This window comes from Ovis canadensis, chromosome 17 (genome assembly GCF_042477335.2).
Source record: "Ovis canadensis isolate MfBH-ARS-UI-01 breed Bighorn chromosome 17, ARS-UI_OviCan_v2, whole genome shotgun sequence".
In the NCBI taxonomy this organism is placed as follows: domain Eukaryota; kingdom Metazoa; phylum Chordata; class Mammalia; order Artiodactyla; family Bovidae; genus Ovis; species Ovis canadensis.
In genome coordinates this window covers 22,426,369-22,454,366 of record NC_091261.1, presented here as the reverse complement: position 1 = coordinate 22,454,366, position 27,998 = coordinate 22,426,369, and the positions used below count along the sequence as shown (strand labels likewise).

Sequence of the window (27,998 nt, the reverse complement as noted above, 5' to 3'; positions counted from 1 at the left end):
CTTGTTTAATTTCATCTTGTTAGATTCAGCTCATTGCTCTGGCCTGTCAAGGTTGTTTTTCATCATTATTCTGCCATACAGTCATCTGCCTGCTCCTCCCAGGGCTGGTCGCCCACAGGCCAGAGTCACGTACCCTCCACACCTTCCTCCCGTAGCCCTGGAGGGAAGGCAGCCCCTGGCCAGGTAACACGAAGGAGCTACTGATCAGCATCATTTTGGGGGTGGGGATCCTTCAGCCAGTTTATCATCCTTCTAGTTATACTTGTGTTATTTTAGCCCATTTTCCTCCCTATGTTTCATAAAGATAATGAGAAGTAAGATCTTATGGAAAAACCCAAACGAACTTTTTGGCCAAACCAGTATTTACCTTTCTTACTTAGCTGCCAGGAAGCTTGGGGCCTGGGCCGATCATCCCTTTTTAATGGGTTTGTGTAGGTCACTTCAGTTGTGTCTGACTATTTGCGACTCTATGGACTGTAACCCACCAGTCTCCTCTGTCCATAGGATTCTCCAGGCAAGAATCCTGGAGTGGGTTGCCATTTCCTACCCCAGGAAATCTTCCCAACCCAGAGATCGAACCAGCATCTTTCTCTTAAATCTCCTGCACTGGGAAGCAAGTTCTGGTTTAAAAAAAAAAAAACTTTAAAAAATTTTATTTATTTATTTTTGGCTGAGCTGAATCTTTGCTGCTTCTCAGCAAGGTGGTTTCTCTCGCTGTGGGACATGGACTGTAGGGCCTGTAGGCTTCAATAGTTGCAGCCCCCAGGCTGTAGAACTCAGGCTTCCGTAGTCGTGGTGCGTGGGCTCAGCTGCCCCGTGACATGTGGAGTCTTCCCAGAACAGGGAGCGAACCCGTGTCCCCTGCATTGGCAGGTGGATTCTTAACCATTGGGCCACCAGGGAAGCCCATAAAAGACTTTAAGAATTATATATTTCTATAATATATGTAATTTGAAATTTTGGCTGTGTAAATTTTACCTGGGACTGTTCTGTATCTTGTATATTTCACATTGGGTTATTGCTATCCACATGGCCCCAGAAAAGCAAAACACTAGGCAGCTGCCATATTTGAATTTCGTTTCAACTAAAACTATGTTCAAATCATTAATATATTCTGCTTAACTGTAGATCCTTCAATACATTTGGCTTTGGGAGGAAGACAGAGGTGCTTTGGTGGAGAACTTGGTACTTGCTGCGCCATCGTACCATGGAAGATAAACACAGACGCCAACAGAAGTTTTCGTGAAATGATGGAGTTAAAGTGGTATTTTGGTTCAGCCCATGGTAGACTTTTACAAAAGTATTTATTTGTTTATTTGGCTGCTTGGGGTCTTAGTTGCAGTGCACGGGATCTTTGTGGGGGATCTCACATGTGGAAGACCTCACGGGGGATCTTTCTTGAGGCCTGTGGGCATTCTAGTTTTGGTGCCTGGCCTTCATTGTTCGGTGGTGTGTGGGATATTCGTTCCCCGACCAGGCATCGAAACCACATACCCTGCATTCATTGCAAGGTGATCCTTAACCAGCGAACCACCAGGGAGGTCCCACCTTGGTAGACCTTTTATGAGACGTTTACAGGTGCTGTCGCCACATGGATCCTGCCCCCTTTGCTGTGACGTTTTTATGTGAAGGGAGAATTAAGCACTGGCCTTGGGGGTTCTCTTTCTAGCTTCCTGGTCAGAAGCAACTGAATATATTTCTCTGAGATGCCTCAGACTCACACAGACCTGGGCCCCCTCACATGCTACTGGTGTGTGCCGAGGGCTTTAATACTTTCGTAGGAATGCTGGGCCAGACTCCAGGGTGAGGGGCACTGCCCAAGAGGTTGACTTCTCCTGTGATGTAACCAGAAGCCAGTGGACAAGGCCTGTCAGTTTCAGGGGCTCATTTATTAGGAGAAAGAGCTGCTTTAACAGATTGTGACAGAACTCTGTGGATCTGGGAGGAATGTGGGCCCAGCTCTGGAGTTGAGGGTCATAAATAAAGCAAAAGAAGGAATTTTTTCTAAAAAAATGGTCTATAAAAAGTGAGCCAGAAAATCATCTTTGGACTTTGGTCTTTGTAGGTGCCATGAAACATATTTTTTTTAAAAAAACTCTAATTTGTTTTAAATTTATTAGAAACATTTATTGCCATAATGACATTATTTTTTTTAATTTGAGGATAATTGCTTTACAATGTTGTATTAGTTTCCGCTGTACAGCAAAATGGATCAGCTGTATGTATACATATATTCCCTTCCTCTTGGGCTTTTCTCCGCCTGCATCCCATCCCTCTAGGCCGTCACGGCTGAGCTCCCTGCGCTGCACAGTACCTGCCCACTAGCTGTCTGTGTTACACATGGCGGTGTATTTGTGCCAGTGCTATCCTCAGTCTATCCCGCCCTCTCCTCTCCCCTCTGTGTCCACAGGTTCGTTCTCTCCATCTCCGTCTCTGTTTCTTCCCTGCAAATAGGTTCATCAGTATGAAAAAAAGTCTAAATCTTGAGGAAGGGGCTTCACGTACAAGGATTCTGGTATTCTCCATCATCAAGGGAGGGTGGGGCTGGGGGTGCTAAGAAAACAATCTGCTTGTTTTTGGTGCAGATAGGATAAGAGGTTTGGATCAGTTCTGTAGGGGAAAAAGTACAGAACCCTACTAGTTGTGACTGCCTCCGTGATGGGACAGAAAAAGGCAGTGTGAAGGGTAAAAAAGTGAAGGATGATGTTTAGGTACGCGAATAAACATATTCTTCATTTTAAAATCTTTTGGCCGTGCAGAGGGTCATGTGGGATCTCAGTTCCCCGACCAGGGATCAAACGTGGGCCCCCTGCAGTGGAAGCATGGTGTCTTAGCCACTGGACCACCAGGAAGTCCCACTTTCTTCATTTTCAAAAGGGAGAGAGAAAAGGGAAGAAGAAAATACAAGCTTAGAATTTTAAAATGTTCTTTAATTTGGAAAATAGTCTACCATGGATGGAAGGGAAATGTTTGACAGGGTGCAGTAGTGAGGCACCCTTTCTTGATCTTCCTTAGTGTCTGTCTGCTAAATTATTTAACAGATAGCCTAACAGAAGGCATGGTACTGTGCTATGCATAGTATGCTATGCGCTATGCTATGCATCAGAGCTTAGCAAATATAAGATGAATCCTACCCTCCAGGGGTTTAGACCTAGGTTGGTAGAGAAGACAGGATGCGCAAAGTTGATCAGTTGCAATGCTGGACAGTGGGGGGACCAAGTGGCCACATAAAGATAAAGAGTATACATGGTGTAGAATCCTAAGCAAAGGCTACAAAACAGTCCTAAATGAATTATTTGAAGACTCATCTTTGAGGCTAATTCTTGGCTTCCAATCACAAGATAGGAATGTTTGTGTTTTTTGAAAAGGAAAAAGGAATTTTTTAACCAACCCCCAGATGCTCCTTCTCTGTACTTCTGTAGTCGTATATGATTCTGTCTCTGCTAATCACTTTTCTCATAGTTTTGTAATTAGTTTCCATTTCCAGCTTTACGAAGGCAGACGCTATGTGTTATTCATCTTGATAGCCCAGCCCTGTGCATGGTTGCACTTGGCATATATAAAAGATTGGCTAAGGAGTGGATGATGCTAAGAGGGCATTTCCAACATGTCTAAGACTGATCGCTAGCTTCCCTGTTTTAGATACAGGTTATATTCTTCATTAAGTCTTTCTAATACCTTTAGAAAGTCTTTGAAAACTGCTCTTTTCCCTCCATACAAACAGCTTCCAAATGTTACTGACTCTTCCTTTTACTTCTGTTTCCTCCCATCAGCATCACTGGCTCCATCACCCTCCTTCAGGGATGCCTCATTTTATTTCTGGATTATTATAACATAGTTCTTCCTACTTTCACACCATTGTCCAATCTGTCTCTCTAGTTTTGGATGTTCTGCTGTCCCTCTCTATCTGCCCAAAGTACACATAACCTCCAAAATCGACCAGCTGTTCTTTCTTCTAGTTGAAATACCTCTCTCAGCCCTAAATTCCTGTAGCCTGGCTTCAATCTCCCTTCTGAAAATAGCTGTGACTTATTGCTACGCATCATTATACATACCTACATTATACATTATACATGGGCTTCCCTGGTGGCTCAGACGGTAAAGAATCTGCCTGCAACGTAAGAGAGCCAGGTTTGATCCTTGGGTTGGGAAGATTCCTTGAAGAAGGAAATGGTTATCCACTCTGGTATTGTTGCCTGGAGAATTCCACGGACAGAGGGGCCTGGCGGGCTATAGTCCATGGGATCGCAGAGAGTCGGACATGACTGAGTGAGTAACATATACATACATGATTATACAAAGACACCAGTCCTTACAATATCCTTGTGAGAAATCCAATCATCTCCCCATTTCATAGATGGGAAAACTGAGGCTCATCAATATTTAATTAACTTGCCAAGGCTGTACAACTTATTTGCTGTCTGACTTCTTTCTTCTACCTCCTGCCACCTCACCCCAAGTATTAAATAAAATGTTAATTCCTAGAGAAGAGAGATCCTGCTGATATTTTCTTGCATCAGCCAACTCTCTATAAGCACTTTTTTTTTTTTTTTGCTATTAGTAAGCATTCAACTATTTGTTTTACAGTCCTGTTTTTCTGTATTGTTCTTTAATGGGAGAATACAGGGAAGTATAATTGCTTAGGAAAAAAAGCACCAAAGCATTCTGTGTTTCTAATGGAAGAAAGTACACGGCAGCAGAGAGAAGGAAGCAAGTCAGCAAGCCTGCTGTGTGTACATGAATGTCTATCAATGTCCCATTTTTAAAGCTGAATTCAAACTTAATTTAATAAAATTAATAATAAAATATTTAATTAATTTAAATAAAAAATTAAAATTTTTAATTAACTCAAAATTAAATTTTAAAGTTGAATTCAAAGAAAATTGTGAAAATGTTCTCTTTTCTTATACTGATTGTCCCAGAACTCTGTCGATTTTTAAATAAATTTTTTGTCTCTGCGGTATTACAATGCTCACTATAATAACCATTTTAGTATAGCCAATGCCTACCTACAAACACCAGTCAATGTCAACTGAAATTTGTGACCAGGGCATAAAAAAGGGACAAAAGTTATTAATAAGTTACCAAAGGCACATTCTCCATATCTCCCTTTCAGAGACCTCTAAAAATGAAGAAAATGTCCCGGGACGGACTGGGCTGGTGAACTCGGCCGGTCCTTCCTCTCTGAGGGTTCCGTGGAGGTTGAGAAACACTCTTCCAAGGCTGCTGTAGAACCTGGAGGGATGAGGTGGTGTGGCTGCGGTCACCATCTCGTGGCGGACTTGGTCCACGTCGTCCTAAGACGTTTGTCGTCCTAACTAGCCCATTCTGTGCCTTCATGGCTAAAATAAAACTAAATATATGTATAATTTTCTAGTTGGAAGAAATCTGAGGGACCATTTAATTCAAGGCTTTTATTTTATACCAGAGGCAACCCAGAGAAGTGAAGTGAATTACCAAAGGACACAGAGCTGTTGATTTAAAACCATAAAACCCACAGGAAAGAGACTTTTCCTGTGTGTGACATGAATGTAACTGTTCCAGTTGGAGAGTCAGGGGATGTCAACGTAACTATTTAGTCACAATGTATCAAGTCCAGCCAAATTGCTAGTGTGAAATGACTCTAGTAGATTTAAGCAAAAAGCAATGTTTTCTCGGTTTCCTTGAGCACCCAGATCAAAATGGGGATTAGAATGCCCACGGAGCCTGGACTGATAGATGCCCTCTTTCTCACCTCCACTTCGGTTCTTATTTCCTGGCAATCACACCCTCTCAAGCCTCCGCCGCCCCAGGGCCACATGTCACGAAATCTCCTCTCTCTGTGAACCAGCTCCATCCTCTCTGTAGCTCAGCCCACTATTTCTCCTTTCCCAAACAGGCCTTTGAGCCCTTCCTTTGGGTTCGACCCGCTTACTCTCTATCACCTCGTTGAAACCTCGCAAGAGAACTTGCCTGAGACTTTAGTGGATAAGACTCTGAGCTCCCAATGCAGTTCGATCCCTAATCAGGGAACTAAGATCCTTCACATTGCAACTAAGTCCCCATGACACAGCTAGTGAGCCCGGAGGCCACAACTAAAGAAGCCTGCAATGAAGAGCCTCCGTGCCGCCAGGAAGACTTGGTGCAATCCCCGCAAAAGAAACCTCACAAGAACATGGCAATACGGGTGCAAGAATGATGTGCGTGCTAAGTTGCTTCTGTTGAGTCTGACTCTTTGTGACCCTATGGACTGTAGCCCACCAGGCTCCTCTCTCCAGGCAAGAATACTGGAGTGGGTTGCCATTGCCTTCTCCAGGGAATCTTCCCAACCCAGGGATTGAACCTGTGTCTCCTGCAGCTCCTGCACTGCAGGCGGATTCTTTACCACTGGGCCACCCTGGTGTCACAAAAATGACAGCTGTCCTCATATTTAAATGAGGCTACACAGGCAGTCGGTGCAGAGCTGTGGGGAAAAACCACTTCTATCACTGCTGGGAAGCTCTGGGACCTTTAGCAAGTTAGACACACGAGCTGTTTCCCAAGATAAAATGCAAAAACAGAAGGTGCTCCTGGTGGCTTCAGTACTGATTTGCCGACTGTCTGGAGTGGCACAGGGGACGCCGTCAGCTCAGCAGGGGCTGTGGGTGTGGCAGGCAAGGAAGATCATGCCTCCTGGTTTCCAACAACAGGATCAGCCTGGGTGAAGAGCAGGATTATTTGTGGAGCCACCTGTGTGCTCTTCAGCTGTTTCCCTCCCCTTCTCTAACTGGGGTGGAGAAGGAAATGGCAACCCACTCCAGTGTTCCTGCCTGGAGAATCCCAGAGATGGGGGAGCCTGGTGGGCTGCCATCTATGGGGTCTCACAGAGTCGGACACGACTGAAGTGACTTAGCAGCAGCAGCAGCTCTAACCAGGGTAGTGGTCTCTTGACAATCATACATCAGGGGCATTTTCATTATGGGGCCAAAGCAGAAGTGTTGGCACATGACCCCTCTCTCTGTGGTGGGTAGATTATGCCAGGCGACCCGAGCGGGTGCAGGGGTGGGAGGCTGTGATGGGGAGAGGGGAGAGCTGGTTGTCCCCAAACTAGGAAGGGAGCAGAGAGGGCTGGGGAAGAAAGTGGCCACTCCCTCTCTTTCCCAGCATCAGACATCTGTGCCCCACTCATGTGGGACCTGGTGAAGCCAGGAGAATTTCAAAGGGCAAAAGCTATGCAATGTGTCGGGGGAGGTCCAGGCCCAGCCTGGCTGGAGACTTGAGACTTTCTCTGCACCAAAGCATCTGAGCCACAGCTCTCAGGTGACCTCGTAAGCTCGGAAAACCAGGATAATGAAGGCGATGGGAGGCCCTCACCCTAGTTTTCTGGGCCCCTCAGATTCTTTTCTGACTTAACAGAAGATTGAGACTTCCTCCCTCCTGGTGGGACGGAGGCTGGGAGGAGCCAGATTCTACGAGTGTGGCTTCCCCAGCACAGGGAACACTGGAGTCCTGGCCGAGGAAGCCAGCCTCCCCTGCTGTCCGCAGAGCAGAGGGTCTCACTTAGACTTGCTGAGACCACTTGAGCAACTTGGACCCCAAACCGACATGATGGGGCTGGACCTGCAGTCTCTGAATTGATGCTTTGACCACGGAGTCATTCATTTCATTCGGACTGGCTGGAGTGGAGATGAGGCCTCTAATGGTCCACCTGCTACTCTCTCTGGAACCCCTGCCCCATGTTGCCCTGCACTGTCCATGCTCGGAGTCTCTCTAGGACATCCTGCATTTATTTTTTTAATTAAAATTTTTATTGAAGTATAATTTATATATTGCATATAGTTGATTTTCTGCTGTACAACAAAGTGATTCAGTTGTATGTTCTCCAGGCAAGGATACACTGCAGTGGCTTCCTATATGTATATACTCATAGATGGGATTCCCAGATAGCTCAGTGGTAAAAGAATCTGCCTGCCAAAGCAGAGACTAGGGTTTAATCCCTGGGTGGGGAAGATCCCCTGGAGAAGGAAATGGCAACCCACTCCAGACTCTTGGCTGGAAAAATCCCGTGGACGGAGGAGCCTGGCAGGCTCCATTGGGTCCATATAGTCCATAGGGTCTCAAGGACTTGGATACGACTGAGGACACAGGCACGCATATACATGTATGGGTGTGTGTGTATATATGTTCTTTTCATATTCTCTCCTATTATGGTTTATTATAGGATATTGAGGGCTTCCCAGGTGGTGCTAGTGATAAAGAACCTGCCTGCCAATGCAGGAGACGCGTAAGCTCTAGAAAGATACTGAGTTCCCACAGAATGAAGCTCATGATTCCTTTATGGTATCCCACTTGTCGTTTGCCTAGTAGTTAACTTACGTATATTGGGCTTCCCTGGTGGTTCCAATGTAAAGGATCTGCCTGCACTGCAGGAGACCCAGGTTTGATTTCTGGGTCGTGAAGATCCCCTGGAGAAGGGAATGGCTACCCACTCCAGTATTGTTGTCTGGAGAATTCCATGGACAGAGGAGCCTGGCAGGCTAGAGTCGGACATGATTAAGTGACTAACACTTCACTTCTTGTGTATGTTAGTCATGTCATTTTTTCCTTATTCTCTTTTTTTTAATGTACATACAGTAAAATGCACTTTTTGGTGCACAGTCTGTGGGTTTAAATTATGGTTGTGTAACTATGACCATGATCCTCTCAGGTTCACATATTTCCATCCCCCAAGAGGTTCTCTGGTGCGGCCCTTTGGCGTCACTTCTCCCCACAGCCCCAGCCTCTGGCACCAACTGACCTATTCCTCTTCTATAATTTTGCCTTTTTCAGGATATTATATAAACAGATTCATACACTCTGCAGCCTTGTGAGTCTCCTCCATTTGGCTGTATCTATTGCTCTGGATTTGTGTTTGAGCCATCTTTGTTTTTGCCTATAAATGTGTGGAGATGTGAGTTTGATCCCTGTGTTGGACAGGTCCCCTGGAGGAGGGCATGGCAACCCACTCCAGTGTCCTTGCCTGGAGAATCCCATGGACAGAGGAGCCTGGCGGGGTGCAGTCCATGGGGTCACAAAGAGTTGGACACAACTGAGTGTGTGAGCACACACACAAGCACAAAGTGCCTAACACAAAGGAAGCGTTCACATACCCATGTTCATGACGCTCGTGGTGAGTCCAAAGTCCTTGCAGAAGCCTGACTCTTAAACAAACTTCCAGGTGGGCTGGGTCCTCTAAGAGGCTTGGTGGTGATTTTTCAACTCAGTGTTTCCCTGACTTGCCTGGTCACAAGAATCTCCTGCCTCCTGGTGTGTAATAAAAATACAGGTTTCCAGAACTCCATCCTGTACAGTCCGACTTCACAGGTCTGGAAAGAAACCTGGGGGATCTGTAACAGTGCTTCTCCAACTACGCTCATGTCAGAACCACCTCAGCCATAGACCACTCAGTTCCACCCCAGAGCTGCTTTTTCAGTGGGTCTGGAGTGGGGTCCAGGAACCTACACTTCCAGCAGGCTCCCAGGTGGTGCTCTGGGAATCCCACATTGAGAACCACTGATCCATACTACTACCAAGTCGCTTCAGTCGTGTCCGACTCTGTGCAACCCCATAGACGGCAGCCCACCAGGCTCCCCCATCCCTGGGATTCTCCAGGCAAGAACACTGGAGTGGGTTGCCATTTCCTTCTCCAAAGCATGAAAGTAAAAAGGGAAAGTGAAGTCGCTGAGTCGTGTCCGACTCTTTGCTACCCCGTGGACCGCAGCCCACCAGGCTCCTCCGTCCATGGGATTTTCCAGGCAGGAGCACTGGAGTGGGTGCCACTGCCTTCTCCAACTGATCCATGGCTCTGCACTATTATCAAGGGTCTTGGGTGATTCTTGTTTGCATGTGCCTGGGTGAATCCCAGCTTCAGTACAATTGATGGGAAAGGAGTATGCTATGTGGGACTTCTTGGTCCCAAACATTGCACTCTGGCCACGCCCTCAATCCCATTTCACCCGGTACACCTTCTTCAGCCTACGTTAACTCAGAAGCAGAGATCTCTGGGTTTGTTTGATTGGATCATTCTCCCCTAGGCAAGGGGCTCCTGCTGAGGATTCCAAAGGAAGTTGTGTGCAAAACCAGTCCCAGCTCTTTCCAGATCTTCACACAGGCTTGAGCAATGTTGACGTGGAAACTGTACCTGAGGATGTGTATGTGACCTTAGGGGGAAACCAATGCGATTAAGTAAGGCTGGATTTGGACTCCAAGGGACAGTTCCTGGGGACGCTGAGGATTAGCAGTAACAGCTGTTGTCCTGCCCATTCGAGGAGAAACTGAAGGGAGAAGAATGAACTTGTTTAAAGGATGTGTCTGTGCAGCTCTGGGAGGGGAAACTGTTCCATCAAGCCTCAAGGAAAATGTGTTCCTAGGTAAGTGGATGCTTTTCTGTTTCAGATAGACAAGGTGCTGATGGGCAAGACATTTTAAGATCAAAAGAGGAGAAGGATGAAGTGTATGGTTTTGGCCCTGATCTGCGGAACCTGGTACTCACCCTGCCTCCACCATAGACATTTGTTTTTGGTCTGCCTCTGTGGGAACAAGACCACCTTCTGCCAACAACAGAGTCTCCTAGGGTGTTGTCTATGTAAAGGCTTGCTGTCTTTCAGAAGGGCCCTGAGTCCCCTCAGCTGAGAAGATACTTTTACAGCTCCTTGTTCATCATCTTCTAATGTGTCTGGAAATCTGTAGGAATGGCCCTTGGTGGTGCAGGGATTTTGACTTTTACTTTCTTATGGAGAACAAACCTAGCAGAGAAAGGCATTGTCTTATGGACTCTTAGGACAATTCTAAGAAAGACCATACTCTTTTCTATAGAAAGACCACAATTCTATATAGACCATACTCTGCACCCCCTGTGTCTGGTCAGTGTAAGGGATGGTGAAACTGATGGTTTAAAGAAAGGATGGTAGTAGATGACACTTGATGATTTGGTTGTTTGGATTACCTCCTTAGTCTCCTGATTTCATAGCTAATTCCACTAAATGTTTACATTTTATTTTTACCTTTTAAAGCCAGCCTATTCAAATGAAGAACTGTTGTTGCTTTGCATTGCTCTTTAGATCACAGTATTAAAAGAACTTTTATGTGCACAGAACTATAAAAACAAGCAGCTATATTAAAAAAAAATGCCTGCTAGCCCTGAATCTTTATTCAGAGAACTTTTCATCTGTCTTACTTGCTATTCCTCACTTTATTTTCACCTGTGAACTTCTTTGACAGTCAACTTTTAATTCTTTCTGTTGATGGGCATTCATGGTATAAACAAAAATATTTACTCTATAAATGTTATTTTTGCCCAAATATTTCATTCTACTCCTGAGCCAGTTTTGTGTGTGTATGTGTGTGTGTGTGTGTTTCCTCACTATACTTGCTGCTGCTGCTAAGTCGATTCAGTCGTGTCCGACTCTGTGCGACCCCATAGACGGCAGCCCACCAGGCTCCTCTGTCCCTGGGATTCTCCAGGCAAGAACACTGGAGTAGGTTGCCATTTCCTTCTCCAATGCATGAAAGTGAAAAGTGAAAGTGAAGTTGCTCAGTCGTGCCTGACACTTAGTGACCTTATGGACTGCAGCCTACCAGGCTCCTTCGTCCATGGGATTTTCCAGGCAAGAGTACTGGAGTAGGTTGCCATTAGCAAGGCATAAAATGGATGGGCTTGGGTATAACTTTTTTTGCTCATCTTCTCTGTAAAAAAGGAGTGAACTATCTAAAACTTGTCAATAGGAGAAAAGACAGGAGCTATCAAAGCATTGCAAATTTAACAGTCTCCCTAAATAATTGATAGTTGGCAGAAGATTTGGAGCATTTAACTCTGTAATTTGCAATTAGAGAGATAAGATGCTAAACCAAGCCACCATATGCCAGGCTGCCTGCCCATATTGGAACATCGGGAGTCTCACTTCAGCTATAATATATTACAGCTCACATTGTCCTTGGCTATCAGGCAGTTTGTAAGAAGTTCACTTTAGGATTCAAACATTTTCTAGTCTTATTTCTTTGATGTAATTAGCATAGCGTCTCTTTAAAAAGAGGCATTCTTACAAAAAAAATTACAAGAAGAGAGTTTAAAAAAAAGGGTTTAGAAATGAAGCACTTCCTATAGTCTGGCACATCTTTTTTTTATTTTTTCTTGCAGTTTCCTTGTTTCACATTTAAACTTTAATTTAGTTGATTTTTTTTTTTTTTTAGTTAACAAGTTGCTCTAACTGTATTTACTGGTCATTCCCACATTGATTTTTTTATATGCTATTTTAAAGAGATATTCTTTTTTTAAAAAAATGAAGTATAATTGATGTACAGTGTTGTGTTAGTTTTGGGTACACAGCAGAGTGATTCAGATGTATCTATGTATTCTTATTCAGATTATTTTCCCTTGTAGGTTATTCCAAAAAGTTGAGTACACTTCCCGGTGCTATTGTAGTAGGCCCTTGTTGGGCGTCTATTTTCTGTGTAGTAATGTGGCACGTCTTGTTTTGATCTTGAGCACTTGCAATCTGGGAAGGGGGCACCAAAGGTATCTCAGGGATAAAGGCAGTGTGGGATTCAGTCAGGTCAGGCACAGTCAGAAAGACATCACCTCCCTTTCCTAAAGAGCATCTGGATTGAAGCTGCTGTTCCTTGTGACGCAGGAGAGGGCAGGATGGGGGTGCCTGCCGCCCTCACAGGCTGGGCCTGTGCCGCCCTCTGCCTGGTGCCCGGCTCCTCCGCCTTTTCCCACGGGGCTGGCGCGGCGGCCTGTGCGGACATGCGACCCAAGCACATTCCAGCCCGGACTCAGAGCCCCGGGACCCACCACATCACCGTCCTCACCGGCAGCTCTTCCTACTCACCGGGTGCCACGGTTTCAGGTAGGTGTGGGAGAGGCTTTGAGAGACCCCCCGACTCCCACCAGGAGCCCCAAGGTCCTAGTGACAAATTCCAAGTTGTGTTTGTCCAAGGCAGGAGTTTCCTGGGCTATATACTTTGGTTTAATCCTAAGAAGAAATTATGTACCCAAGAAAGCATGAAACATTTATGGTCTTTTTTTTTTTTAGTTTATTTTTTTTACTGAAGTATGGTTGATTTACAATGTGATATTAATTTATGCTGTACAGTAAAGTGACTCAGGTCTATGCGTATGCACACTCTTTTCAATGCTCTTTTCCCTTATGGTTTATCTCAGGCTGCTGAACACAGTTCCTGTGCTATCTGGCAGGACCTGGCTGTTTGTCCATCCTGTATGTACTAGCTTGCATCTGCTAACCCCCAACTCCCAGCCCGCCCCTCCCCTGCCCGCCTGCCCTTGGCAACCGCAAGTCTGATCTCTACGTCTGTGAGTCTGTTTGACAGTTCCATTTGTGCTCTGTTAGATTCTGCATGGAAGCGATGTCATGTGGTATTTGTCTTTCTCTTTCTGACTTACTGCTGGAGAAGGGACGGGCTACCCACTCTGGTATTTTGGGGCTTCCCTGGTGGCTCAGCTGGTAAAGAATCCGCCTGTAATGTGGGAGACCTGGGTTCGATCCCTGGGTTGGGAAGATCCCCTGGAGAAGGGAAAGGTTCCCCACTCCAGTATTCTGGCCTGGAGAATTCCATGGACTGTATAAATCATGGGGTCTCCCAGAGTCTGACATGACTAAGCAACTTTCACTTTCACTTATTCAGTATGATGGTCTCTCAGTTCAGTCAGTTCAGTCGCTCAGTCGTGTCCGACTCTTTGCGACCCCATGAATCGCAGCACGCCAGGCCTCCCTGTCCATCACCAACTCCTGGAGTTCACTCAAACTCACGTCCATCGAGTCAGTGATGCCATCCAGCCATCTCATCCTCTGTCGTCCCCTTCTCCTCCTGCCCCCAATCCCTCCCAGCATTAAAGTCTTTTCCAATGTGTCAACTCTTCGCATGAGGTGGCCAAAGTACTGGAGTTTCAGCTTTAGTATCATTCCTTCCAAAGAACACCCAGGGTTGATCTCTAGTTGCAGCCATAAATCATGATATACTTGCATCAGTAAAATCACATAACTAATCTCATACTGATATTAATCTTTAGAGTACAAGAGGGTACAAATGGCCTTATAAAATTTTTTTGTGTTTATTGTAAGATATAAATATAGTTACCCTGAACAAATGCCTCATATCAAATATGTATGAGAAACAGACTTTTTTCCTCCTTATTTAAAACTAAAGTTATTTGAGGGGTGAAAAGAGCATTTCCTGCTATTTTAGTTCAGGTGCCTAGAAAAGCAGAGTGAGAACTTGTGTACAGGTGGTTTATTTGGGAAATGACCCAAGAAGCATTGATGAAAAAGAGAGAATGGGGTGATAGGGAAGAAAGAAACACTAATATGGGGCGTGAAATAGAGTGGGTTGCTGCTGTGGGAAACACACTGGGATCCAACTCCAGTGACGGCCCTTTGAGAAACCACGTGATACACAGTTCTGAATCGTCCCTCAGGAGGATGGAGGAAGGGGAGTCAGTGATTGAGGATCGTCCCCCAGGGGTACCCTTTCCACCACCCACCCCATCCCCTCCCGACACACAGACACACACTTCGGAATCACTCCTGCCTACCTTGGGCCAAGCTCCTTGGTGCTAGCTGGAAGAAAGCAGCAAAGAAAGTCACTGATGTTGAAGATGGTAGCTCAGTGTAGACAGGACACTGTTTAGCCACGGGGAACTCAAGCACATCAGTGCTATTGGCTTTGCTCTCTTTAGATGGGAATTAGAGGTGATAAATGGAAATAAAATTGATTCTCTTTCTATGGTTTTATCCAATCATGTTGTTCTATTGGTTAGTGTGGGAATTTAAAAAAGCACATAAAATATTATCAAGGTACTCCCTCAAAGAGTTGCATGGTTTACAGTCCTGGCACTTCTGAATGAGTGTCCTGGTTTTTCTGTTGTGCTATCAATACTGGTTATACTTACACATTTTGAAACTTGTTAATAAGATAGGTATAAAGTAGTGTCTCATTTATAATTGTTTTAACCATTGTGATTGAGCCTGTCTTATTTTCTGTCTCTGTCGGTAATTTTCAGTTTGGTCATCTTTTTTGTTAATTCACTATAACTCTTTGTATATTTGCCTGTTTTATCTTGCAGATATCTTTCTCAGTTTATCCCTTGTGTTCTGATTTCTTCTATGTTGAGAATTTTTAAAAATCAGTTTTTTTTCCATTATGGCTACTGAGGTTGCTCAGAGACACTCCTAATTCCAATAGTAAAAGCAAAAACCAAAAAAACAGTAAAAAGCCAAACCATTGTTTCTAGTTCTTTTGTGTTTCGTTTTTACACGTCTTTGTTCCAAACAGAATTTATTTGGGGTGTGAAATAGCACGTCAACCTTTTTTCTCCCCCCTAATGAATTGTTTACTTTCTGGGGACTGGACTGGTCCTAAGCTTTTTGTTTTGAAAAATACTCCTATAAAGTCACCTACTGCTGCTCCTTCCAGGATGTTGACCTTGACAGACGTTTTCTGTTGCAGTGGCCGTGAGGAGCAGCCGTGATTTCATGGGCTTCCTACTCCAGGCCCGAAGAGTGTCTGATCATCAGATAGCTGGCTCTTTTGTCTTCATTCCTCCTCATGCCAAACTGATAACTTGCTTGGAAGAGGCTGACACAGTCACCCACGCGGACAAGTCCCGGAAGAGAAACCTGTCATTCAAGTGGCAGGCCCCTGCCCAGCCCGTGGGGAACATCAGGTTCTTGTAAGAGAGTTAAGTTCTGGGTCTCGGTAACTGAACTTCCACTATGAAGGGAGGGGACTTCACACACTTCCTTGGTTCCTGCCTCCCCACTCCCCTTCCCCGCACCTTATAATAAGGACAGGGTCACTGGGACTGCCCTTAGTAGAGAGTCTATATAGGTGATGAGTTTTTAAAAAAATTGCCCGCAACTCCATTCTGTGTGATTATCCGTAGTCTAGGACTGTGTGATGTCCCTTGTTCCTGGGCACAGATGTACCTTGGCCAATCTCTCCAGAAAATTCTCACTAGGAGGCAAAAGAGCTGCAGGTGGCCAAGTACAGAGAGAGTCCAGAGACAGAGGCAGGCAGACAGTGGACGCCTGCCGGGCCCGGGAGAACTGCTGACAGCTCTGTGCCTCAGCTTCTTGTCCACCACGTGGGTGTGATCTTGACAACACCCGCCTCGTGGGGTTGTGTAAGGTTGAAGAGCCAACGTGTGCCAAGTGCGTGAACCAGTTCTTGGCAACCATCAGCTTTATACAAACAGCATCACTCCTCAAAGCGAGATACTGGCGTTGTCCTTCTTTTCAAACATTCACAGGTCCCAAGAAAGTGAATTTGTTTGATTGGGTTTGGTTTTTAGAGGAGGGTTTGTGGCTCCATGGGAAAGAATCGCTGCCAACCCAGGAGACACAGGTTCGATCCTTGGGTTGGGTAGATTCCTTGGAGGAGGAAACAGCAACCCACTCCAGTATTCTTGCCAAGAAAGTCCCATGGACAGAGGAGCCTGACGGGCTGCAGTCCATGGGGCCGCAGTCCATGGTCGGACATGACAGAGCTCACTCGGTGGTGCTGGTCCTCGTCCTCCTTGGGTTCTTTCCCCCACACCCTCATGTGCAGAAGAGGAGGACGTGCCGGAGGGTGGGGGCATCCAGACCCCAGGCTTCCCCTGCAGGCTGTCCCCTCAGCACTAGGGAATGTGAGCGATGAGGTGTGTGGCCCCCACCCATCAGGGCCCCTTTTCCATCCCTGCCTGGTGCCCTAACACAGCAAGCAGGACAAACAAGGAGGAAAACACCCGTGCCCTGATGACTCTGATCACCAGGAAAGGCCAGAACCCACCTGACTGTTGGAGTAACTGGCCCCTGCCAGGACTTTGGTTCCAGTTCAAGGTTGTGTATGAAACCCTTGAAAGTGAAAGTGAAAGTGAAGTCACTCAGTCGTGTCCGACTCTTTGCGATCCCGTGGACTGTAGCCCTCCAGGCTCCTCCGTTCATGGGATTCTCCAGGCAAGAATACTGGAGTGGGTTGCCATATCCTTCCCCAGGGGATCTTCCTGACCCAGGGATCAGACCCAGGTCTCCCGCATTGCAGGCAGACGCTTTAAACTCTGAGCCACCAATGGTCTGTATAATTACTTTTATTTCTCAAAGCCCTTCCATTTCTAGTTTTTAATATCTTTTTTGCTTTTCATGTATTACTTTATTTTTTCAATTAATTTTTATTGGAGTATAGTTGCTTTACAATGTTGTTATTTCCTGCTGTATAGGAAACCGAATCAGCTATATGTATACATATATACATATGTATATGTTGGATTTCCAGCTCTTTTTCAGATTTTCTACCCATTTAGGTGACTGCAGAGCATGTTCCCTGTGCTATGCAGCAGGCTCTCATTAGTTATCTGTTTTATACACAGTACCAATAGTGTATACATGTCAACCCCAATCTTCCTCTACTTTTAGTCTTGCCATAGTAGCTTCTCTGTGCAGGAGTGGGAGTAGATCAGAAGCCACGATCTCCACGGACAGGGAAAGGCGCTGCACCACTTATCAGATGCGTCTCTGGGTCCCCACATGCCGTCACCCCAGGGTCCTTCCCCACCGTAACATCGACGCGTTGACCCTTCCACCTGCCCACTCTCTGGGTGACTTCAGCCAAATTCATCACGTTTTTATGATTGTCTTCTGAATACTTACAGTGAGAAAAATGGTACTTGCCCATAATCCCTGCTTTGGTGAAATTTGGGGAAGGATGAATAAGGTCAAGTCGGTACAGATGGTTTTTACTGAAGAGAGGCATTATGTATTCAAAGTATTGTTTAGACTATGAATGATTTATCTCTCATTTTCAATTACAACTCCGATAGGATTGTACCATTGTATAACAGAATTATAAAATTTTCAGTGAGCAGTGTAATTCAATTCACGACACACAGTCATGGTGAATGAGCACAGTTGAAGATGAAGCCTTTGGAGTTCAGTTCAGTCAGTTCAGTTCAGTTCAGTCGCTCAGTCATGTCCCAACTCTTTGCGATCCCATGGACTGCACCATGCCAGGCTTCCCTGTCCATCACCAGCTCCCAGAGCTTGCTCAAACTCATGGCCATCGAGCCAGTGATGCCATCCAACCATCTCATCATCCTCTGTCATCCCCTTCTCCTCCTGCCTTCAATCTTTCCCAGCATCAGGGTCTTTTCCGGTGAGTCAGTTCTTTGTATCAGGTGGCCACAGTATTGGAGTTTCAGCTTCAACATCAGTCCTTTCAGTGTATATTCAGGACTGATTTCCTTTAGGATGGACTGGTTGGATCTCCTTGCAGTCCAAGGGACTCTCAAGAGTCTTCTCCAACACCACAGTTCAGAAGCATCAATTCTTCAGCGCTCAGCTTCCTTTATAGAGCAACTCTCACATCCATACATGACTACTGGAAAAACCATAGCTTTGACTAGACGGACCTTTGTTGGCAAAATAATGTCTCTGCTTGTTAATATGCTGTCTAGGTTTGTCATAGCTTTTCTTCCAAGGAGCAAGCATCTTTTAATTTCAGTTCTAGACCGAAATTCTAGAAGTTCTGGAAGGGCAGTTCTAGAAGGTACTTTTTAGTCAAAATGATTCTGAATGATTATATTTATTCAGGAGAGTATTTGATTTGTACCTGTTGTCTCCTATTTTAATTATTTACTGCTGTTGAGCTTTTGTTTCTAAAAAGAATGAAGTCGCCCAAGGGAGTAACACGGTCCTGTAATTCTTTACCTTTTTGTTTGTTCTCTCCTTTCTATTAGGACGGCCCGAGGTATGACTTAGGGAAGACCAAATCCTCTAATCACTCTGCTTTCTTTTTCTACAGTTTATCTGTAGTCCAGTCATATTTCGTTTACTGGGTGAAGATTGAATCATCTGTCGTGTCTCAACAGACACACAGTAGAGCCCATTCGGACAGCCACGTGGAGCCTGGCTCGCCGATGCCAGCCTCTGGGCAGAGGGTGGAGGACATGGAAGGAACCATCCCAGGTACTGCTTCCTGCTGCACTCATCAGCCTGGTTGGCAGCGTTATTTTCACTGTGCCTTACTTTCACTTAAAAGTGGCTCCTGCCAGTTTCTAGTTCTGGGGGCATAAGTTATAGAGAGCTGTCTTGGGAGTGTCAGCAGTTCTTGGGGACATGATCACACAGCTGTTGGTCAGGGTTGGGGGGATTGCTTGCAAGTTCAGGGTTCACTGCAGTGAACACAGTTTGTCCCACTCAACCTCACAGATGAAGCTGGGCCCTGGAGTGCTGCACTTGAGCTGCAAAATCAAAAAATAGCCACACACCTCCTCCCACATACCACCCCCCCACCTAATCAATTTCCACAGTATTTCACCCATTTTCCCTGGACGCCTGAGACTAAATGGGGAGCACCAGAAATAATCCTTTCTTTTTCTTTTTTAAATAAAACCTCATCCAATTTTGATCGTTACTTTCTGAGTTAGGTAGATGGCTCTTTGCAGCTTGGGTTGGAGAACAGAATCAGGCTGTTGTAATGGCAATGGATTTTTTTCCTGGCTCACCACGTGACTTTAGATTCGACTGGCCCATGAACTTCTGAAAAAAAAAAAAAAAGACAAAAAAACAAAAACAAAAAAACAACACCTAAGCAGGTAGAGAATGTCTGACCTACCTGAAGATTCCTGATGAAATGGAACTTATTTTCATTATTTATTTCTAGTTAAGTGCTCTGAACAGGTGCTTTCATAAAGGCATCCAATGACTTGCACAGAAAATCCAACCTTTAAACCATTTGATCCCATCTTCCTATATTCTTTCTTTTATTCTGAGCTAACATGATAAGGCCAGCACATGGTTTGAATCCCTGACTTTGCTAGTCCAGCAGATCCAGGATGAGAGGCAGCCCAGGGCCACCCTCTGCCTATGACCAAAACCTTTGTCTTCCCCCCACTGCCCTGCACAGCTCCTCCAACCTCTCCACCTAGATGCTCCTAAAAGCAGAGAGAAGCTCTCAGGGTCTGAGAGGGTGGCTTTAAGAAGACCCTGCAAACCCAACATGGGTTTGAAGTCTCCTGTATCACATTATCAATCACACAAATGTTGCATTTGGATCCCAAGCATGGGTGGGGATCCCTGGTGGCTCAGATGGTCAAGAATCTGCCTGCAATGCAGGAGATCTGGGTTCAATCCCTGGGTCAGGAAGATCCCTTGGAGAAGGGAATGACTACCCATTCCAGTATTCATACCTGGAGAATTCCATGGACAGAGGAGCTTGACGGGTTACAGTCCTTGGAGTTGCAGAGAGTCAGACATGACTGAGTGACTAACATGTTTGTTTGAAGATGAATAGGAGTGAAAGTGAGGCTTCAGGAAGACGGGTCCTGTTGATTCTGCAAAGTCTTTCTGATGGGTGACCCTGCTGGGCACCTTTTCCCCAGGGGCTGGCAAACTCCAGTCTGAGCAGCTGCAGGGTCAACACTTCATCAAGTTGCTCAAACTCCTTCCCTCTGCTCCTGCCTGTTATCCAACCCATTCCTCTACACAAACCTCAGTGCTTCCCAAAGGAAAAACGTGTGTGTGTGTGTGTACACGCACATGCATTGGGAGAGGTGTCATCTAACAAAGTGGAGTAAACTGCTTTAACTGTAAGAGGACTTCAGAAGGTAAATGGGAATGATGAGTTTTCCCATGGGAAGATAGCATATTGTGTTTCTCAAACTTATTTTCCAGCAGAGCCTGGGGACTCTTTAGGGTCCTATATCTGACCCCACTGGGCATGACCTACTTTTATGTCTCCATGTTTGCCTCCTGACATTTCCTTAAACGGAACTGCTCCTCATGATGAACTGTTTACCTTCCAAGCGGCAGTTCCGATGTCTCCTTTGATCCTTTGTGAACCTTTCCCGCTTGCTTCTTGGTAGGCAAATGTAATTGCTTTCTTTAGCTCTGGTATTAAAGCTCTGACCACACTGTGATTGATAAGGTTGGGTGGGCAGGAGTCTGTCCTCCTAGGTTTTGAGTTCAGAAGCAACAGTTAGCAACCTGCACCATCATTTCTGCATCCCCAGCTCCCGGAACAAGGCCCAGCATGCAGTGGGTCTGCAGGAAGCATCTGAATGCATTCAGAGTTCAGGCAGAAGCTGAAAGTGTCGTGATTTTTGCTAACTTCTGTGTGTCTGGGTACGCTTTATTTTTCACTTCAGTCTCCCTATTTTTGAGTAATAAAGGCATAAGAACAAAGTGTCACAGTTTTTTTGTGATTGTTGTTCGATCCAACCCAGTTAGAGCCCTGGCCAGGGAAACTTCTGCCAGCACTCACTTTGTCAACAGCTTCGTGGTCGCCCTGCTGACCATGTGGTGAACGCGTAGTCCACTTTGCATTTGAACCAGGCCCTGTGCTCCACGCCTCTACATCAGTGATTGCACTTTCCCCCGTCAGCAGTTCTACGCCCCACATACTATTATTGGTCTCATTTTGCAAAAGAAGAAACTGACACTCCAGAGGCCTTAGCCTGTTCAGGGTATTCAGGAATTGGCAGAGTAAAGAGCTGAACCCAGACAATGACTCCAAAACCTGTGCCTGGCTGTTTGCTGCCCTGTTTCCGATGCTCTGGGCTGTTATGTCCACTCATCACAGATGGGAGAGGAGACAGGGGAGGGCAGTGATCCCGCCTCTGTCCGTAGCAGGGGCTGGAGTCCCTGTCATCATGGGGGAATCTTTTGGCATTAATCCCACGGCAAGAAAGACCTAGAGCTTCAGAAGGAAATCTGGTTTTTGTAGAATCCCACCTTTTTTCTTAGCAAGGAGCAGTTTGGGGCAGAAGTAAGAAAACAGAGTGATCACCGTGGTTTCTATTTTCTCTGATTGGTGACTGTTAAGAACGCACAAGCCCAGGGGCTTCCCGGTAGTCTAGGGGCTAAGACTCCAGGCTCCCAATTTTGGGGGTCTGGGTTTGATCCCTGGTCAGGGAACTAGATCCCACATGCCACAACTAAGTGTTTGAATGCTGCAACTAAGGCCCGAAGCAGTCAAATAAATAAATGTTTTGTGTGCATTTTTTTTTTTTGAAGATGCACAAGCCCAGAAGGGCTAGGAGCTTACTCTTAAAAACAAACAAACAAACAAGAAAAGCTGTGTGCTTAGTCAGGGGTTTCTATTGCTGCTTAGTCAGGGGTTTCTATCACTGAGCATCATGATCATTTTGTGAGTGCTAATTCGCTTCCGCCGTGTCCAACTCTTTGTTACCCTGGACTGTAGCCCGCCAGGCTCCTCTGTCCATGGGATTCTCCAGGCAAGAACACTGGAGCTGATCGCCATGTCTTGCTCCAGGAGACCTTCTTGACCCAGGGATCGAACCCCCATCTCTTACGTCTCCTGCATCGGCAGGCGGGTTCTTTACCACTAAGGCCACCTGGGACGCTCCAGACGATCTTTAGTTGATGCTTTTGAGCGGCTCACACTTGACAGTCTGTCCTCAGGCACCTCAAAGACTCGGGCATTCAGGCCATGGTCCTAGCTGTGTGCTAATCGACACAAGGATGATTTCTCCCTCTTTCTTCACAGTGTCTCTGGGCCTCCACTTGGCCCCCAGTCTCCCCATCACTCTTCTTCAGCGGCGCACAGATGTCTCTGCTGCGGCTGTAACTGGAGCTGGAGAAGAGGACAGCTTAGGTCCTGCTCCTACCAGTGTTTGGGTGACAGAGTTCCTCGGGGCTGCAGAGACTCCATTCCAAGCGTCTTCACACACAGCTGCTGCAGTCAGTGATGGCCATCACCCCAGCAGGGACAGCAGCCCCACCCTGGAACCATCCCTGGATGTCCGGGGTCTGGAGAGGCTTGTAGCCCTCAGGGACTTCTCCACAGAGAGCTTCGCTTCCGGCTTCAGCACCTGCCACAGGTGACTGATCAGGGGGTAGGCCATTCGGGACAGGTGGTGGGGTGAAGCCAAACACGAGGGTGCCAAGGAAATGTAGCCTTCCTGCTCAGACAGAAGAAGATCTCAACCATATTTACCCTTAAGTGCATGAGAAGCGCTCGTTGTAGAAGGGCTGGGTAGGTAGATTATCTTGGGAAACTGCGCTGTTTTGGCTGAGGTCTCTGAGATGCTGCTATAAATAAAATATAAATGTAGGTTACTTATTTAGATACATAAAATTATAAGTATATAATATATAAATATCGGAGAAGGCAATGGCACCCCACTCCAGTACTCTTGCCTGGAAAATCCCATGGATGGAGGAGCCTGGCGGGCTGCAATCCATGGGGTCGCTGAGAGTCGGGCACGACTGAGCGACTTCACTTTCCCTTTTCACTTTCATTCATTGGAGAAGGAAATGGCAACCCACTCCAGTACTCTTGCCTGGAGAATCCCAGGGACAGAGGAGCCTGGTAGGCTGCCATCTATGGGGTCGCACAGAGTCGGACACGACTGAGGCGACTTAGCAGCAGCAATATGTAAATATGAAGTATATAAACCAATAAAAGGATTCAGTGGGTCTTCGCTGCCATCCTCACTCACCTCCCTCTCCATTCCCTCTCCAGCCCCCAACTGCAAACTCCAGTGTTTCCAAGAAATATAATGTTATCCGTATACATGACTGTGATAGGAAGCATAGCTTTTTGATTATCATACTAAGTGAATTAAGTCAGAAGAAGACAAATATCATATGATATTGCTTATACGTGGAATCTGAAAAAAGTAATATAAACAAACTTATTTACAAGACAGAAACAAATTCACAGACTTAGAAAATGAATTTATGGTTACCAGGGGTGAGGGATGAGGAGAGGGACAGATTGGGATTTTGGGATTGACATGTACACACTGCTGTATTTAAAACAGATAACCCACAAGGACCTATTATATTGCACAGGGGACTCTACTCAATATTTTGTAATAAACTAAATGGGAAAAGACTTTGAAAAGGACTAGATAGATGTATAGCTGAATCACTCTGCTGCGCATCTGAAACTAACACAACGCTGTTGATGACAGACTCTGTTCTGTGCTGTGCTTAGTTGCTCAGTCGTGTCTAACTCTCTTGGACCCCAGGGACTGTAGCCTGCCAGGCTCCTGGGGATTCTCCAGGCAAGAACAGTGGAGTGGGTTGTCATGCCCTCTTCTGGGGGATCTTCCCAACCCAGAGATAGAACCCAGGTGTCCCACATTGCAGGTGGATTCTTTACCGTCTGAGCCACCAGGGCTACTGGAGCGGGTAGCCTATCCCTTCTCCAGAGGATCTTCCCAACCCAGGAACTGAACCAGAGTCTCCTGCATTGCAGGCAGATTCTTTACCAGCTGAGCCACAAGGGAAGCCCAAGAATACTGGAGTGGGTAGCCTATCCCTTCTCCACCGGATCTTCCCGACCCAGGAATCGAACTGGGGTCTCCTGCATTGCAGGCAGATCCTTTACCAGCTGAGCTACCAGGGAAGCCTATTAATGGCCTCTCAGTTCAGGTCAGTCGCTCAGTCGTGTCCGACTCTTTGCGACCCCATGAATCGCAGCATGCCAGGCCTCCCTGTCCATCACCAACTCCCGGAGTTCACTCAGACTCACGTCCATCGAGTCCGTGATGCCATCCAGCCATCTCATCCTCTGTCATCCCCTTCTCCTGCCCCCAATCCCTCCCAGCATCAGAGTCTTTTCCAATGAGTCAACTCTTCGCATGAGGTGGCCAAAGTACTGGAGTTTCAGCTTCAGCATCATTCCTTCCAAAGAAATCCCAGGGCTGATCTTCAGAATGGACTGGTTGGATCTCCTTGCAGTCCAAGGGACTCTCAAGAGTCTTCTCCAACACCACAGTTCAATAATGGACTCTACTCCAATACAAAATAAAAATTAAGATAAACAATTAAGTAAATTTCTAAAGGAAAAAACAATAAAACATGGAGGCAAAGTAGGTAGGCAGGAAGAGAGATAAAATTAGTCATGAAGCGATAATTTTTGAACATGGGTGGTACATATCTGGGCGTTCATTGTATTATTCTACATTTTTGTTCTGAAGATTTTTATGATAAAAGGTAAGGAAAAAACCCAAATACTTAGTGACTCCTTCTCGGCTCTTTTTCTCTTCCTTTTAGGACTCAGAATGATCCAAGCTTTGATTCACTAGAAACTTGTCTGCCCTCAGATAGGGATGAACAGGTAACAGCCACGTTGTACACAGGCAGTGAGTATGATATTTTTGATCCCAGAGTGGGAAGTTCTACACTGGGTGATCGTAGCTATTAGACTAGTAACCAAGATCGGTGAGAAGGAGGCCAGGGTGTGATATATACACAGCATTTTTTTCCTCAATCAATACCAGCCTTTCCATTATCCACAGTGTCTCTGAAGTTATTGGCAATTATAGAAACTGATGGTTTTCATGATATGTTTTCCCACTTAGCTTTGGTTAATAATTCCTCTCTCCTCTTCCCCCACCGTCTCCTTTATAACATTGGCCTCAAAATACCATGTATGGTCCCAGAGGTTAGATCAATGGGCAGTATAAAATATACATGCTCAGTGATTTACTATTCCTTTGAAGTCTTAAAAGGAACACAAAATAAAACATGGTATAATATCCTTACTCAAATTTATAGGAACCTACAGCAAGCTTCAGTGGTCCCTTTTGCAGGGGTCTTCGCATGAAAAGACACACTCAGAGCTTTCAGCCATTGGAGATGATGGTCACCCATATTGTCCTGGACCCTCTAATAGGACCCTGTGTTATTCCTGTAACTGGCCTCCATGCTGTCTTGGGGGGGTTTCCACTAGTCTCCTTGTGCCCATCAATAACAAGTGCATATTTATCTGCTTGGGTGTTTTCTTCTGAGCTCTTTAAAGAGCAGGCGTGAGGCTGGGTTTTTAGCTGCTGCCTGGGGTTCTTTAAGGAACTTGGGGTAGTTGTGAAGCTCAATCGCTGCTTGGGGGGAAGACTAGCTCTTCTGATTTTTCTTTTTCCTTTTGCTTTTCTAGGACAAGACGGAGGCCTCTAATAGGACAGTGATGAGGCCTCCTTTGTACACTGTCCATCTCCCCCATCCTCACCTCTGGTCCTCCGGGGCACTCACTGGACATGGGGCCGGGGCAGCCCTCCACACCTCTGCCACCTCCAGGCCCACCGCCGCTGATGGCCAGTTAGAGGCATCCAGACCCTCTGCCAGCTTCCTGCCTCGGTCAAAGCACAAGGAGCGCGCAGTGGAGGAGGGCAGTGGAGCGGCTGGGGTGGGAGACCCCAGGAAGACCAACCCAAGACCTGAGTTCGGGCAGGATGGAGCCAGGGCCCCGTGGGGGATCCAGCTCGGGACTCCGCAGCTGGGCCTCCTGCTCTGCCTCTTGGCCGTGCTGGGCGTGGCCGTGGTTGTCGGCCTTCGTCACCTGCACACCCAGTATTGCCGCAGGCAGATGGAAGTGTCCCTTTGTGAGCCTGCCAGGGATGCGGTTGCCACAGGTGACGATGGTGAGATCGTGTACGTCCGGAGAATTGGAGACAACAGTTTTGTTTTCGTCGAAGGGGAATGCAACTGGATTGCTCCCTCTGTGAGCAGCAAGAAAACAGTCCTCTGAGAAAGTCGTGGTCCCAGGCCTCTCTGGGTTCCCCTTGACCCTGTAGAGAGTCTCAGCCGGAACAGACCTACTGAGCATAGTCGATGAGGACAGCGACCCACTGTGCGCCCATCTCCCACCCCTGTCAGGGAGCAGTTAGTAGAGCACAAGGACAGTTTTCAACAGAGGGAATTCTTCCCCAGCTTTGTTGTCTTAACATCTGTAATTTGGCTGCCTTTTTTTTAGTTCTCGCAATTAGACGTTCTGTTTGAAGACTTAAACCCAACACAATGAATATTGTATAACCTGCTCATTAACTAGACTCCCGTGGCCGCCGCGCTTCCTCCATTGCCTTAAGGAACCCGCAGAAATAGAACTTCTGTCCCTCCTCAGCATTGTCAGCCTCATCACCTCTAACTCTTTGAAAAAAGTAGTAAGGGTGGAGTCGTGTCTCTTTCAGCCCTCCCTTTGCCTCGCCAAGCCACCCCCCAGAGAAGTCTTGTTTTTCCAAACTAGAGTTCAAAGTTGGCTCTGATGTTGTCGACTGGGTGAGTGCAAAGGTATTTTGCCTTCCAGGAAACTCAGACATGTGGCAAATCTGCCATGGAAACTGGTCAAAGGCAAGGAAGATTTTAGAGAGTTTGATTGCCACATCGGTGGGGAAATATACATGCAATACGAAGCCTTAAACCCGAGAGAGGGGTAAGCAAACCGCCTCTTCAGGTGTAAATGGATCTGAGATCTCCCATCCATTTACACTTGATGAGAGACTAAGTATCCCACCAACTAGCAGACTTCTTGCCTTTGCCAAAGGTCAGGCTGAAAAACAAATGATAATACCAGTGCAGTTTTAAGAGCCTTTATCTGTCTAAGAAAGCATGATGGACGGAGACCATTGTGACTTTATGAAGATCACTCTGATGTAGCAAGAGTTCCATAGATACCAAATGGGTTCGAATATAACTCTTGAATATGGTCACCTAATATAACACCTGAGAATTAGCTGCCTTTTCAGAGGTAAACCTACTACAGCGTCAAGGTCCATTTTAATGTGGAAACCAAAGCACTATAAATTTGGAAATGATATTTCCTGATTGAGTAGCTAAGTTGTGTAGGTTGTGCCAAGAACTGTACATATATTTTCACATTGAGCTCCTACAATAACTTCATGAGGAAGAAGTTCAGTAATTTGCTGAAGAGAAAGAGACATTCGTGACACTGCAACTCAATAACAAAAACATTAAAAAAATAAAAATCAGGTGTGTAGGAAAGGGCTGCTTCTGTGTTTCCAGCCTGTTAGCTCACTGGGCGTCAGCTCCGAGTCTATCCTCCCAGATTCTAGCGCAGGCACATCTGTCCCTTGGCTTCAGGCAAGTACCTTAACGGGCACACGGAGACCTAGGGGCATGTAAGTGTGCTTAGTCGCTGAGTCCTGTCTGACTCTTTGCGACTCCGTGGACTGTAGTTGGCCAGGCTCCTCTGTGCATGGCATTCTCCAGGCCAGAACAGTAGGGTGGGTAGCCATTCCCTTC

General features: G+C 46.2%; 1 protein-coding gene across 2 annotated transcripts; it reads left to right on the top strand.

Annotated features, from left to right (window-relative positions):
- Positions 1 to 23: 23 nt before the first annotated feature.
- Positions 24 to 27,737, top strand: REELD1 (reeler domain containing 1). 2 transcript variants are annotated; one of them, XM_069558003.1, is made up of 9 exons: positions 24 to 183; positions 1,129 to 1,284; positions 10,393 to 10,481; positions 12,627 to 12,845; positions 15,463 to 15,685; positions 18,793 to 18,956; positions 22,498 to 22,831; positions 25,017 to 25,080; positions 25,897 to 27,737. In XM_069558003.1, the coding sequence occupies exons 4-9, from the start codon at positions 12,638 to 12,640 to the stop codon at positions 26,485 to 26,487; spliced, it is 1,584 nt and encodes a 527-aa protein (XP_069414104.1). In that variant the 5' UTR covers positions 24 to 183; positions 1,129 to 1,284; positions 10,393 to 10,481; positions 12,627 to 12,637; the 3' UTR covers positions 26,488 to 27,737. The 2 variants fall into 2 exon arrangements, with proteins under 2 accessions (XP_069414104.1, XP_069414103.1); XM_069558002.1 differs by lacking the exons at positions 24 to 183; positions 1,129 to 1,284; positions 10,393 to 10,481 and adding an exon at positions 9,742 to 10,367.
- The last annotated feature ends 261 nt before the right edge of the window (positions 27,738 to 27,998 follow it).